Here is a 15,835-nt window from a genome sequence, read left to right as displayed (position 1 = left end):
TAGTGGTAATATTGATTCTGCTACAGTTAATTCTAAGATCTAATCTAAATATTTATTATTAATCATAACCAGTTATAATTAGTCATAAATATTTCCCTTTTGAGCTGATTTACTACAAGAGAAAGGAAAAACTGAAATCGCATCATATGACCCCTTTAAATGATTATAAAGGAAGGGCTATTTGCCTAGGCTAAATATAATCCGTTCAGATTTTGAATAAAAGTTTTGTTTTTCGTGCTCCTACGGCCAACAACGTTTCGGGAGTGACATATAAATCCCTCATGCTTCACATAAATGCGGGATTCATTTTCGAATGGGAGAAAAAATATAATTTATCAAAATAGATGTTCATTAAGCACTGTAAATGCAGACTAATAGAACATTTTGAATTTTCATGTCAATATATTTTTTAAATGCGGTTGCAATCATTTATAAACATAATGATTAGTAAATCTTGCAAATCTCTCACTGTACATTGCTATTCTTGTTGTAAAAAAAAAGTTAATAGTTTTGCAGCACTGCAACAGCTATTTTACATAGTTTTATGATAGAAACACGGTTACCATCATGACATTCACGACAATGGGAATTATCAGTCCAAGTTGAACTCAAAAGTTGGCAGCCCTGGCAATGTATGTAACATACAAGATATGTTATGCTTGCTCTCATTTATTACAAAAGCTTCACATATATGCCAGTAAGATGACAATTTTGTGCTTTTTTGTCATCTGAACAGAAAATTGTGAGACGAGATAATGAGTAGGCCTACTGATTAAACAAAGCCAAATGCCTAAAGAAATACATTTGATGTGATCACATGTTTAGAACAAACTGGCCACCATAATGTAACACAGGCTGTGTTTCAAAACCTATAGCTCCCTACCTAGGCAGTACTGTATTTTGGGGCATCACAGTCGTTAGCGTATGTATATGCATGTATGTGCGTGCTTATATATAACAAATCGTAATTAACACAGCCATGAAATAATAAAATAAACATTTTAAAAAGAAACCTTTATGCTGATAGATATTAGCTACTACAGAAAGCTTCACTGTCCATTCAATTAATCAAAGAAATGTTTTACAACAGCTATGGATAAAGACACTTACCTCAACATAATTACTGTATCCATGTGGTATGGAAACAAGCAAATGAATAAATGCAAATATTCTCATTAAATTGTAATAATCCATTTTGTTTGGTCATCGGTTTAGTGACAGGCTAGCTTTGCAACAGCAACCAGGAAGCGTTATACTTCCGGTTTGATTAAAAGTCCCATTTTCCGAAATAAAAGTCATCTCTCTGCTTAGATATTTAGATGTAGCAAAGAAAACGGAGGACATGAGTATATGATGATGCATTGCATTTTTATCAATAACTTTTCTCAGATCCCATAAATCTAAGCAACAACTGTGGTCCCGTTTACTGTATAAAGCAGAATTATTATCAACGTTTAACAGGGAACAACGCTTAAGCAAAAATGAAGCATTGAATAATGTTTATCATACTTATTTTTCATTTTCAAAATTGTTCTGTATTTATACTATTCCCACAAATTAATCAGATGAATTTCATGAGTATTCCAACAAGTCTTATGCAGATTAATCTGAAACTGGCTGTTTGTTTATATTTAAGACTTATTTTGTCAGTCACTTCAGACAGCAGCAGCTCATCTCGCCTCACATGATAGATGTTTGAGAATCGAAAGCATTTCCACCTTACAGACGTTGTCTGATTTACACAATAATGCATTTCTAGGATCTGATTATCAGCAGGCACCAACAAAGGATTAAGTGAGATTGTAGGACAGATGGAAGGCTAAAAATATCAAAATCCAGCATGGAACATTTGGTGCCTTTGTGACACTTACTGTGAAAATTATGTCAGAGGTTACTCCACACTAGTAATATAGGCCAGTGTAGGGTTTTTTTAGTCTCATTGATGATTATGATGATGATAAATATTAAACACATCAATTATATTCATTAAATTCATTTTTGCCATCTGCAGTGAGCATGTTATGCCGTTGCTTTAAATGTCATTGTATTTAGGACAATGATTCTTTCTTTTTTCAGTTCTATTAAGTTATTCATTCATAAATGTACTTGATTTACTTGAAAATTACTTGATAAGTAGATACTAGATTTAAGAGATTAAAGATTTTAATACAAAAAGTATCATTAAAAGGCTGCAATTGCATTAGTAGTTTTTTATTGTTATTAATTCATAACACGCAGATGGGGGAAGTCGTGGCCTAATGGTTAGAGAGTCGGACTCATAACCCAAAGGTTGTGGGTTCGAGTCTCGTACCGGCAGGGATGTGGGGGGAGTGAATGTACAGCGCTCTCTCCCACCTTCAATACCACGACTGAGATGCCCTTGAGCAAGACACCGAACCCCCAACTGCTCCCCGGGCGCTGCAGCATAAATGGCTGCCCACTGCTCCGGGTGTGTGTTCACGGTGTGTGTGTGTTCACTGCTGTGTGTGTGCACTTTGGATGGGTAAATGCAGAGCACTAATTCCTAGTATGGGTCACCATACTTGGCCACATGTCACTTCACTTTCACTTTAGAGAAGAAGTTTATTTTAAAACATTAATATGTGACAACATTTTGTCTGCCAAATCAATACATAGGATGGTGTAACCAACAAGCATGAAGCTATCTTGTCATATGGCAGTAATACCATAAATCAGGAAATTATATCATATAAATAAGAGCATTATTATTGTTGTTGTTGTTAATCATTCATATGTTGTACAATATAATGCATTTGATCATTTTAACATATAATATCTACATTTAAGTTTGATATAATACATAATGTATATTTATACATTAATTATATACTTATAGCTAATTAAAATATTTTAATAAAGTTTTTTAATTAATGTAATATATTTGTATTAATATATACATACATTAATATATGAATAAATATAATGTATATATTAGATAATAATAAGATGCATTTGTTATATTATATATAAAATATGAATGATTCATTATTATATATTACACAGTGCATACCGTAAAATATTAATTATTCAAATATAAATGACTAGTTATTTAAACATATATTCAAAACTACTTATTACTAAAACATTTTTTGAAAGATTAAGATGTGCACACAGACAGCGTACAGGTGTATCGCGCTGTGTTAGCGGTTTCAAACACTGAAGAGAGATACTAAAAGACCAAGACTAGAGGAGAGCTTGGAAGCAGCATGTAACAGGCACAGCAGTTTACTGAGAGCGTAGCTGTCTTCATCCACCTAGTTTAGTAGGCACTTGGAGAATGCGTTAAGATCGCAACAACACCACGGATTCGTGAAGCTGCAACAGAATACATTCTACACTCAACGCAACAGGATCGATAGTTTTCCAAAAACAGATATGAACACCAACGATGCGAAGGAATATCTCTCCAGGAGAGAGATGCCTCAACTGTTTGAGGTGAGCATTTGCGTGTGTGAACTTTTGTTCGGGTGAATCCTACACTCTAAAAAATGCTGGGTTAAATACAACCCAGTGCTGGGTAAAATAGGGACAACCCTAGCAATTGGGTTGACCCAGTGGTTGGGTTACTACCCAGAAGGTTGGGTTAAACATTTAACCCAACCGCTGGGTCAAAACAGCCCAACTGCTGGGTTTGTCCCTATTTTACCCAGCACTGGGTTGTATTTAACCCAGCATTTTCTAGAGTGTAAAGATGTTTCCACATCAGCTGTTACGAATGAAGAATAGCACGAAGAAGTTAGGTTACTTGCATAGAAAGAATTTGATATTAAATGTGATGTCCGACTACTGAGAATCAGTACTGAAAACCAATGTTGGTTCGATATAGGCTTATGAAAAAAAGGTTATGAATATGATTAAAGTTAATTCATAATAAAAAGGTAATGATTCATTTAAAGGTTCGTGTATGTGGGGTACTGCTTGTTGTAAATAATGCAAACTGAGTTGTTGAGTGTTGCATCAGATTAGATTATATGGAAATCATCGAGGGTTATGTTATATATGTGCTTATAGTCGCTAGTGTGTGCGCGTTTTTACTCACAGAGCTGAAAATGTCGATCGTGTCTGAAATGCGAGTCTGCATCGCTGATTGTCCATCGTTGTTTATTATGGTAGTAGGCGTGCTGTCAGAAGCCTACACATGCTTATCAGTCAAGTCTGATAAGAAATAACAGGATATAACAGGCGTATTTAATGATTGTTTTCAGTCACCTATTATTATTTTACTATTGTTAACAATTTAATTTTGGAGCCAGCACCTCTCTTTAAACTGTCAGTGGTGCATTTATGAGCCGACTTGGTTTGTAAAAACCATGGGCACATTATGTGGGTACATTAGGGTATTTACATCAAATATATAGGAAAGTGTATATTTTAGGAGCTGTCACTCTTCACAATTTGTTTTTCACCATTTGAATCACCTTTGCCTTCTCTAGTTCATTTTAAACTGCCCTGCTGTGTAAAAAATGAATGTTTATACGTTTTCAATGTGTAGTCGCTAAAGGGGGTCATAAAATTATCATGCATAACAATTATAAAAGAATGAGCAAAATGCTGTTAAAGCTTAAAAGTAATTTTAAATGGTTTCACACTGCAATATATCAGCTTCCCATTAATAGCTGAATTCATTTATATTCTAATGACTATGTGTGTGTGTGTGTGTGTGTGTGTGTGTGTGTGTGTGTGTATATATATATATAAACATTTTTAATATTAGTTTAGTTTTTAAGATATATTTTGTATCTTTATGTGTATAAAATTGTATAAATAATAACATTTACAAAAAATAAACATTCCTTACAATTAGGCCTGTCATGATAACAACTTTTTGTTGTGCGATATATTGCCCCAGAAATAATTGCGATAAGCGATATTATTGCCATTTTTTAATGTAACAGCATAATAATGCAAGAAGGCCTACACACTTCCAAATGACAACAAACTTTTCATTTTTAAGAATATTTAGATCATGGAAATCAGGTATCAAAATACTAGATACCTTAAAAAACCTGAATAAATAGTAAATAAACATTTTTTAACAAAAAGTGCAAAGTAGCAAGAAGAAAAAAAGAAAAATGCACAAGTAACTTGTATGGAGATTTTTCCATCTACAGATTTTTTTCCTGACCTTCTTTTCTCTGTAAATTAAGGGTGCACACTATTGCTGAAAAACACGATCACTACTTAGCAGTCAGATATCCGTATGCACAAAGGCACAGATCCCTAAACAAGACCATATCTGCAGATTAAACTTTGTAGAAGCATTTTTAAAATGTGAACTAGCACCTCATGACTACATCACGTTATGTACGAGAAGCTGCAAAAGACACAGGCGCAAGTGGAATGTACAAAACATGGTGACATAAATTTTTAAGTAAATATAATGTCATGGACATATATTGCGCGATAAGTCGATATATTGATTATTGCGACAGGCCTACTTACAATGCATGTTACCCTGTTCTTACAGTGAACAGATAAACACAGTACACCTCTCTGATTTGTCACTGGTTTCTCAGAGTCTGCTGACTGGTCTGATGTACTACCGACCGGATGACCCCATAGACTACCTAGAGACCTGCCTTAAGAAGGTGAGGGAGCTCGGCGGGACTGACCAAGTTCGGTGGGACACGTTCGTTGGACAGGAGAAGAAGTCGTTACCGCCTCTCAATGGTGGGCAGTCACGTCGATCTTTTTTCCGCAATGGTGAGTAGGAGGTGTTGTCATCAGCCAATGCAACTCCAAATTGTAGGTGATGCTGAAATTCATGCAAACAAACTAGAACTGGCCACTGCTGTGTTTTGTGTATTGCACAGCAGGCTCATTATTCATTATTTGGGTGTTGTTAGAACATGGCAACCATTGGTAGGGCTTTTTCTTTCTTTGTGCTGGGCAACATTGTTCTACCCACCTCTCGAGGTAATACAAAAAGGCAAATGAATGCAAAGTACCTTTACAGTAAATCATAGTGAGTTTGTCATCTAATCAAAACCTGTTTTTCCAATGATATACTATCATGGGATTTCCTGTGAACCTTTTGCAATATATTGTTGAGGATATCAGAAGCTCTTATGACTAACTATTTGCATTCTTCCATACAGTTCTCCCGGACAGTCCCAATTTCCCCTATCGGAGATATGAGCGCCTCCCACCCATCAACCAGTTTTCCATAGAGAGTGACTCAGACTTGTCTGAGACAGCTGAGCTCATAGAGGAATATGAAGTGTTTGACCCATCTAGACCCAGACCCAAAGTCATCCTCATTATAGGTAAGCCCAAAGACTGGGTACTTCATCACAGATACCAGGCTAATGGAGAGAAACAGGCTGGTGTTTGTAATTATAACTAGTTATGATTAATTATTCATATTTCCCCTATGAGCTGATTCGCTACATTGTGTACATGCAGTTGTTGGAATTTGAAAATTATGAATTATGAAAATACACTGCCATTCAAATGTTTATTTTTTCCCTGCAAGTATTAAGAAATCAATACTTTCATTCGGTAAAAATGCATTAAATTGATCAAAAGTCATAGAAAACGGTAATCTTACAAAATTAATTTAATTTTAAATAAATGCTTTTGAATGAATGCTTTTGAACTTTCTATTTGTCAAAGAATCCTGCAAAATTTATCATTTTGATAATGCTAATAATAAGAAACACCAAATAGGCAGATGATTTCTGTTAGGGATGCACCGATACCGATACTGGTATCGATATCGGCCCGATACTGAGCTCCTGTACTCGTACTCTTAAAATGCCCCGATACCAAACGCCAATACCACACAGCATGTGATAAGTGCCATATTCAGACAAAGAAGTACCGACAACAGATAGCAGAGTGGGGTTATTAGAGATTAAAGATGTCTACGAAGTATATGTGGTATCGGTACTCGGTATCGGCAAGTACCAAAAATAAAAGTATTAGTATCGGGCGAGTACTGAAAAAAGTGGTATCGGTGCATCCCTAATTTCTGTTACTTTAAATTGTAATAATATAATCATATTTTACAATATTACTGTTTTTATTGTATCTTTGATCAAATAAATGCAGCCTTCGTGAGCATAAGAGACTAAAAAACGTTCCAAACTTTTGATTCTATAGTGTGTGATAAAATAATCGATGACAGAATAACATAAGTAACTCCCACTCACTTATTTATTATTATTATTCAAAACAAAAATTTTAAACTAATTATGTGTGACTTTAAAAGAAGATGACCATCTGATCAGACAAATGTGGTTCAGTTATGCCATGTGCAGTGATCATGAATAAAGTGATAGAAAAATGTAAAAATTAATTGTCTATTAAATTTCCAATATTGGCTAAGAATATTTAATTATGCATGCTTACTTATCATATTTTTGCATTTAGATTGCCATTGTCATTATTTAACACTCACTTATAGTTACAGTTAATAAAGTAAGATAAAGACAATAAAGTTTTGAAAATTCAAAATGAAAATCCAACTTTATTTAAATGTTGCTATGCTTAAATTCTCTTGTAGAGGTTACGTTATTTTTTTTTTTTTCATTTATTAATTTTAACAAAATAATATAAAATGTTTATATTGGCCATAACATGAAATTAGAATTGTAATATTAGTAAACTAATATTCCACAGGTACAGTATTGGACTAAAATAACTGAGCATTCGTTTCAAATGGTTGTGTTTGTGGTTAAATGAAAATTCAAGTAAGGTATATTTAAGAGCAACACTATTGACTTTCCTGTTCTGTATGCAGTAACACACTGATGTAATAAATGATGTTATCACGAAATCAGAGACCACTGGGGCGTTCACTGGGGATGCATTTGTGATGGATACCTGCTGTAAACAGGACCGCTGAGTGCTAGGGATGCTATAGTTCAGACAGAGCTATCTAATAGTTGTACATTTCCCTCCTGCCTTATCAGACTTCCCTGAACAGCATGCATGTCTCTTTAAGTTGACTGATGTAATTTGTGAGGGAAAATCTGTGCTGAATGTAACCAACAAGCAAATAATGTGCATATCCCATCAGTCAAGTGACCACCCACTTGCAGTATGATCTTATTGAGATATTAGCTGTAGCTCAGTAAATGTTTCTCAAAACTGCATGGCTTTCTATTTTGTTTATGAAAATGTTCAGTGTTTTAGTACTGTTTCTTATAGTGGTCAACTAATATGTATTTCAGTGGCTGAAACTGATAGCCTGTAGTTTGTTGGGCATTCAGTCCATAATATGCATTGGTAGTTAGAATATTTTAGTATGTGATGTTTATTAATATTTATTGTTGTACAGCAATTATTTCTAGTCCTAGAATTTCTTGATGTTTAGTCCAACAGCACTCAGGCTGCTTATTGTTTTGTTCACTCCAATTGTCTTGTGTTGGAACAGACAGACCATCAGTCTGTATATTAGTGGTGTGGATTTTTCAGTGACTCTTTCTGCAGGGTACATTGTTTCGCCTATAGGTCGATAAGTAACTGTCTATGAGTCATTGAATTATTCATTCAATAGATTCGTTAAAACTTCATTCAGGAACAAAACTGACTGAATGTATGAGTGAGTCATTGAATTATTCATTCAACAGGTTCATTAAAACTTTGTTCAGGAGCAAAACAATTGACTGTCTGTATGAGTGAGTCATTGAATTATTCACTCAACCAATTTGTTCAAACCACTGATTCGTTCTGGAGCATAACAAGTGGAGACGGTTTTCTCTGACAGAGCAAAAATAGATGAGCTATCTAAAATTACTCAACATTAACTTCTTTACTGAAATGTTATATAAAAGCAATATGCAATTGTGTTATTTGTCTGAATAACACAGCATCTTGCATATGGCACTCTCAAAATATGCTTTTCTGGAGTGTCTGCATATATGTGGGTGTCTGCGAGTGAGTCAGTATGGGTACATAAGTGTCCCCACTATCTTCCCAAACAGGTGGCCCAGGCAGCGGTAAAGGTACACAGTGTCTGAAGATTGCTGAGCGTTACGGCTTTGAATATGTCTCAGTGGGTGAGCTGCTCAGGAAGAAGATGATCCATAACGCCACCAGCAACAGGAAATGGAGTCTGATTGCTAGGATCATCACCAATGGAGAACTGGCACCACAGGTATGTTCATGAAGTCAGAATGTCAGAGAATATAAAGATCAAAAACACATGCCAGTAATTAAATATGTCAATAAATAGGACATAGCAGGACTTTAACACACAAACACACACACACACACACCTAGAATTTGTTTTACTAGAAATCATCACACAAACAACGGTCAAAATAGAAAATGTTGAACTGTCAAAACTAGAATGTTATATTTATAACTGAGTTTGTTTGATTCTTATTTTTTAAGTCTTACTATTTATCCTTAACACATCAAAGACTGACCCATTTTCAGAATCACAAATGCAAGTTTATGTGAAGACAGTGATCAAATGCACATAACATTTATTTTTATTTTAACATTAAAATTTAAGGGGGTCTGAATACTTTCCGTACCCACTGTATATACAAATATAATTATTAACATATTAGATGATGTGATTTAAGAGAGTTGCAAATCTTTTTACTGTAGCAGACATCATACATTTAAGGCTTGTTATGTAATGTAATGTATGATAATGGCAATTTTGAAAGTAACCAAATAATATGTCCTTTTTAAACCATTTACCTACAAAAATTATTATAATAAATTAGGATCTCTTCCTGATTGTAAATAATACAGATTGTGGTCTGTGTGAATAGCACAGATTCTACCAGTATATGTGGTATTTGATGCATTGCTGTACAGTATGTACTTAGGCAACATTCTTATAACCATATACAATGCACAATATTGTCAAATATAAAGTTGCATCATTATTTTATTTTAAATAGTCTTAGAAATAATCATAAGTAGTGCTGATTGGAAATGTCCACTGAAATGAAAAATTAACAAATAAGTAGCTGACATGAACATGTCTATGATTCATGATTTTTTTTAAATCAAAATTTTTGGTTTAAATATCTGCATAAGGCAAAGTGTATATAGTAGATCCTGTTTTTCACCATTTTAATCACTTTTTTTGCCTTCACTAATTCATAATAAATGTTCCTGTGGTGTTGCAAATAAATTTACAAAGTACAAATATTCAGTGTAGCCTTTAAATTAATCTGAGATCCTAAAAGTTGCATGTAGAATAATTATAGACAAATTGGGAAAATGTTGTCGAAAATAGTTTTAGACAAATTAATGTCACACAACAGGACGCTGCTGAAACTGCTTGAATTCATGTCAACAACCCAGTTTATCCATTAATAGATGGTGTCCACTGCAGTGGACTGATGTATTGTCAGGTATTGTATGGAAATCAAACTACAACAAGTATGTATACTTACGTATAATAATAAAATATAATAATAAAGATAAAACACATTTCAAGAGGACTGTTAAATACATTTTGAATCCAAAGTAAGGGTTAAAAGTTATCACTCATGTGACTTCCTGAAGAGTTGAAATGGCTTGTAGATCTTTTAACATGGCTTCAAACTAGCTATTTACTGAGTTCATTTCTTACTTTTTACGACTGAAGTGTCTGTTATTGAAGTGACAATCTCTGTTTGGTGAAAGTAACTCAAGGACTTGCTGCATTTCTTCAGTCTGTATATATTACCAGACCTAACAATAAGACCACTTCTTAACTTCCGTCCCTATAACAACATACCCACACTCCCTTTCCTGCGTATTAACTTTCCATTTGAGAACTGAGCACAGAAGTGTGACGCTGGAAATGAGGGCACCGCATTTTAGCGAGGAGGTTTTTGAAAGAGAAACAGAAGATAAGAGCTCCTACTGGGTGTTGATTCCCAGAAGAACTCCAGAAATGCTTTGTACATTTTTAGAAGAGGCAGTGTATCTTCAAAGATTATTGAGGATGAAATGGCCAACCCTCGTCATTTAATCCTTAGCTGCATTAAATGCAGCATTGTACTGAGACACAGGTCGAGTTGAGCTTCTGTCAGGGAAATAAAGCCACCTTCCACTAATGACTTCCTGGATTAGAGAATTTTCCCAGACTAAAAGGGAGTGTCATAAGATACACCTGTACAAATCAGACATATGGATTGTATCATGAGAAAGCTTTATTTCAAAACTCAGAATGTCCTCACTAGTGCAACACTTTGTTGAAAGTAAGCTACCGAATCATCTGACCAAGCACATTTACACAATGCCTATTCGGTGTTCAGCAACTTTGCCCATCTACTCTCAGTAAAGTAATAAACAGGAACCAATGATAGATGCTATCAGACGTTGCACTACAAATAATTATCGTCCATCATTTTGATGGACTGGCTTGTACATTTTCTGTGATGTTGTATTTTTAATCGTCAGTGAAATATAATATCGCATGTGGTATTAATATCAGACTTTCAGTCAGTGTCGCTGGTTCTTGAATTGTTCTTTTTATTCTGCTCTCACAGTGTGAAAAAGACAACAATGACATGTCTCTCTGGGGCATTTATTTTCCACCCTTTTCTTCATTTCTTCTACACAGCTCAGTAACACTTTACCGTAAGATTGCATTAGTTGATGCATTAGTTAGTGCATAAACTAACATTAACAATGTGCAATACATTTATTACAGTATTTATTAGTCTTCCTTAATGTTAGTTAAAGGTGACATATCATGAAAATCTGACTTTTCCAGGTTTTAAGTGCTATAATCAGGTCCATGGTGCATCTACTAATCAAGGAAATGTGAAAAAGATTAACCCAGTAACTTTGTTTTGGTAAGTCTTTTTCTGCAAGCGTCTGAGAAAACGAGCGTGTCTGATTTCGCTCCCTTGGTGACGTGGCAAAGGGATCTCATTATAATATTACCGCCCCTTAATCTTTAAGTTTACACCCATGGCGCCGTTATTTGTGCAAGCGACAACGGTGTACCTGTTCTAATGCCATGTTGAAAGTTTGAGCAAAACATGCTAACTGTTCTGTCTTTGGCTGCACAGACGAGCACAGAACACTATTTAGAGTCCCAGCCTCAGAGGAGACAACAGAGCAGTGGATTTATTATTTAATGTATATTGCTGCTGCCACACAGATCTAAAATAAACGAGATTTATTTCCCAGCAGTTTACCTTCACAGACATGACTCGTGTGTTTTTAACGTAAACTTGTGTGTGAATGAGAACTTAGTTTAGTACTCACATGCTGTGACAGCCGCTTTCTGTACGTGTGCTTCGGATGTGTGCTCTCAGAAAACCGTATATCAGAAGTTTCAATTCATATGGTTTAAAACACAATATTTCAGCGCGATAAACATGATAATCAGAACCAAAGCAGATGTTTTTTAGCAGGTCCGAGCTGTAATGGCGCAGCTCTATTCTGGAAAAGGAGGCGGGGAGCAGCAGCTCATTTGCATTTAAAGAGACAGGCCCGAAAAACAGCGTGTTTCTGCTTCCACTCAAAATAGGCATTTTCAAAATGATATAATAAATGATCTGTGGAGTATTTTGAGCTGAAACTTCACAGACACATTCTGGGGACACCAGAGACTTATATTAAATATTGTAAAAAGGGGCATAATATGTCTCCTTTAATAAAAATATTCATTGTTAGTTTGTGTTAGCTCAGGTCCATTTTTAAATAATGAAATTAACATTAACTATGATAAATAAATTATTTAGAAGTATTTTTAATTGTTAATGTTAATGGTGATGCGTCATGGTAACTAATGTAGTTAATGGCAAGTTAATGTAACCAGTGTTGGGCTCGTTACTCCAAAAATTTAATTTATTACTCGTTACTAGTTACTCCTTTCAAAAGTAATATTATTACTTTACCTGTTACTATCTGGCAACAGTAATAATTAGTTACACTACTAGTTACATTACTTTTCCTTCACGCCCCACAGAAGTTGTAATTGTGTATCTTCCCCATAAAATTCTTCTAAAATGTTACTAAAAATATATTTCTGCCTCATCATTTGACCAAAATCTACATTGGATCGCAGTCAGAAGTTATTACAAACACTCAATGGTGATTGATAGTGACTTTTAAGTAAAAGTGTTGTATTAATTGTAATGTGTAGCTTGAAGTTAATCATAGCTATAATTTCTCTGTTACCCATATATGATTATATTTCATTAAGTATTTTATCAAAAGAAACACATAAGTTCATAACATTTTTAATTATAGTAATATAATTCATATCAGGATCAGAGGGATGTGGGTGGGCAAGCCATGTAATACCAGAGTAAAGTAATGCCACAACTTACACATCTGTGTTCAGATCGTCTTTTCTCCTGACAAAATCAGTGTAATCAGTGCAGTGTTTCCATCCCCTGAATGTAAGCTTTTCCATATTCCAAGCTTTCCTGATGCACTGGTGACTTAATTTGCCTGTGCGAGTCGTGAAAATTATGAAAATAAATCTAGGAATTATTGGATTGTTTGATTTCAAATCAGTAGGGGTTGAGGCTGTTTTATGGATGGTAACTTTAATATTATTACTGAAATCTTTATAGTAATTAGTTACACTACTAATTACTGCAAAAAGGAATATTATTACTGTAACTAGTTACTAGTACTAGTTACTGCCCAACACTGATGGTAACTAATGTAGTTACCTAATATTAATAAATGGAACCTTATTTTAAAAGTGTTACCAGCATCTTTTACTGAATATTTCCTAAAGCAGAGAAACACAATATATCCGATATTTTATATCTTCTGACAAAATAATGGAACATATTTTGAATTATCCTTTGTAAAATGACATAACAACTTCAGCTAACTCAACTTTTTCAGATACTGTCCCAGCAATGTTAGCTTATCTGAAAAAGTTGAGTTAGCTGAAGTTTGGTTCCCCGAAAAGACATCCTAACTGTCACACCACATGGACTATTAGTTTGTTTTCTTCCCTCATGTGTTCCTTGACCTAGTTTTCCCTCATGTCTGATTATGTCATTATGTTCAGGTGTGTCTTGTTAATTATCTTCATTTACCTATGTATTTAAGTTCCTGTCTGTTCAGTTAGTGTTTGTCGGGTCTTATACGCCGGTGTATACGTGTGTTACCAGCCTCCCTTGTGTGGAATTTACCTGTGTGTGGATTATTAAAGACTGTTAACCTTCATCTTCATCTTTGTGCATGTGCATTCAACACTGTAGCGTGACACGAACATTCTCTGTCAGTTAGCCAGGAACCTTTTTTTATGTAAATAGAATGTTCCCTTTGGAGAATGTTTCCCTAACGTTAAGGTTAATTTAAGGTCATATAAAAAAACTTAAAAATAATCTTTAGAAAATGTTTCATATCAGTTATTAGCTTGTCACAAACATCTAATTTTCACCTAGTTTAATTTGAATTAAGTTGAAGGTGGAAACTGGTCATCCTAAACTATTTTATTGTTTTGGAACACGCTTGACTAAAACTATACGTGTAAAGTGTGTAATATAATCCATTTAAAGGTTTCACATTTTAAAGAAATAAATTTGTCTTGATCTTTTGAGTAGAAACCCCAACTCTATGCCATCATTGTGTTATAGACCAGTTATGGATTAATTTAAACATTCAGAGCAATTTGTGTACATGGTGGATCAAAGCAGCAAATATACTGTGTGTTTACCTTTGATGGCACACAGACTCGCATCATGCACTCGAATGTCGATTGCTGATTCATGTGCACAACAGGCCGAATAGAAGACTCTGCCAGTCCAACTGCTTTCTTGTGATATAAATGAAACTTGTTGGAGCTCCTACTCTTTTTGCCCATACTTTGAAAGTCAGTGCGGTCCAAAATAGCAGTGGACAGCACTGACCTTCATTATATGAACAAATAACTCCAAGACATTTTTCAAAATACCAAATTTTTTCATTTCAAGTTTCATTTTTAATTCTAAATGTCAGAAAAGGTGGATCATGGTCGAAAATTCAATAATAAAATATTGAATGACATGACTATTTTAAAGCATTTCACTAGATGTGTTTATTTCCATGGCAAACTATGTGCCTTTACAGTAAAACAGTGGCACTAATTCACAATTGCTGCTGGATTGATTTGCCTCAAAACATATGAATTCTTGATCATTATTCTTTGAACTCACGTTCATTTTATCATCAGCTTGATCAAACCACATACAGTTTTGCATATAAGGGAGACTGTCTGTTGGATGTGGATGTGATGCAAGACACTGTTTTGGACATTGACATTTGGTTTGTGGTTGGCGTTCTCTTTGCATTCTAAAAACGTCCTCTGCTTTGAACCGTATCTAGATCGCTTCAGATAGTGGTAAAAACAGTAAAAGAGCATTTGGCCATACAAATGACATACTGGGCAATAAATTATGCCTGATGTAATAGTTATTTTTAGAGCAATCTGGTACTGACGCTAGATCTCCTTCGTAAATGATGCCATCCACATCATTAGATTTGCTATGCTCGAATATATATTCTCCCTCCAGTGGTTGGGAACATTGCCACTGCAAAAATGCTGCTGCACTCCTCAATTACACCAGAAATCACATAGACTGTCACTGAGTTGATGAGTGTGGGTTTTTAATTATAGAGTTTAATTGTAAAGGTCATTACCTCTTCCATTAGAAAAATATATATATATATTAAAAAAATTATTTATCTTTGTCAGACAGATGCTTAATAAGCTCTGGGGCGTTTTTGTGTATTTTCGCCTAAATTTGACATACCCAAATTCAAATGTTTACCCTACACACATACAATGGAGGAAATGAAAAAATAAATGGTGTCATTGTATAGAAAACCCTTTGAACTACAAAATATGGTTGTAATTCTTCATAAATAACATTATATATGTTTTAAATATTTC

General features: G+C 34.5%; 2 protein-coding genes across 3 annotated transcripts in view; one reads left to right on the top strand and one right to left on the bottom strand.

Moving 5' to 3' along the window:
* Nucleotides 1–1,263, bottom strand: part of LOC107703242 (GPI-anchor transamidase) — a 46,323-nt gene extending 45,060 nt beyond the window's left edge. The window contains exon 1 of the mRNA XM_016505790.1: nt 1,111–1,263. Coding sequence (XP_016361276.1) covers nt 1,111–1,194 — 84 coding nt within the window. The 5' untranslated portion in view covers nt 1,195–1,263. The remainder of the gene's footprint in view (nt 1–1,110) is intronic.
* A 1,870-nt stretch (nt 1,264–3,133) lies between these two features.
* The window catches only part of LOC107703241 (adenylate kinase isoenzyme 5-like), a 116,839-nt gene continuing 104,137 nt past the window's right edge, over nt 3,134–15,835 (top strand). The window contains exons 1-4 of one of the 2 annotated variants that reach the window (XM_016505789.1): nt 3,134–3,456; nt 5,538–5,691; nt 6,120–6,287; nt 8,952–9,124. In XM_016505789.1, the coding sequence (XP_016361275.1) occupies nt 3,397–3,456; nt 5,538–5,691; nt 6,120–6,287; nt 8,952–9,124 (555 nt within the window). In that variant the 5' untranslated portion in view covers nt 3,134–3,396. Of the gene's footprint in view, nt 3,457–5,537; nt 5,725–6,119; nt 6,288–8,951; nt 9,125–15,835 lie in introns of both variants that reach the window. The other variant, XM_016505788.1, reaches the window with a different exon arrangement.

Source organism: Sinocyclocheilus anshuiensis, unplaced genomic scaffold (genome assembly GCF_001515605.1).
Source record: "Sinocyclocheilus anshuiensis isolate Anshui unplaced genomic scaffold, SAMN03320099.WGS_v1.1 scaffold542, whole genome shotgun sequence".
Taxonomy (NCBI): domain Eukaryota; kingdom Metazoa; phylum Chordata; class Actinopteri; order Cypriniformes; family Cyprinidae; genus Sinocyclocheilus; species Sinocyclocheilus anshuiensis.
This window is presented reverse-complemented; position numbering and strand designations above follow the sequence as displayed.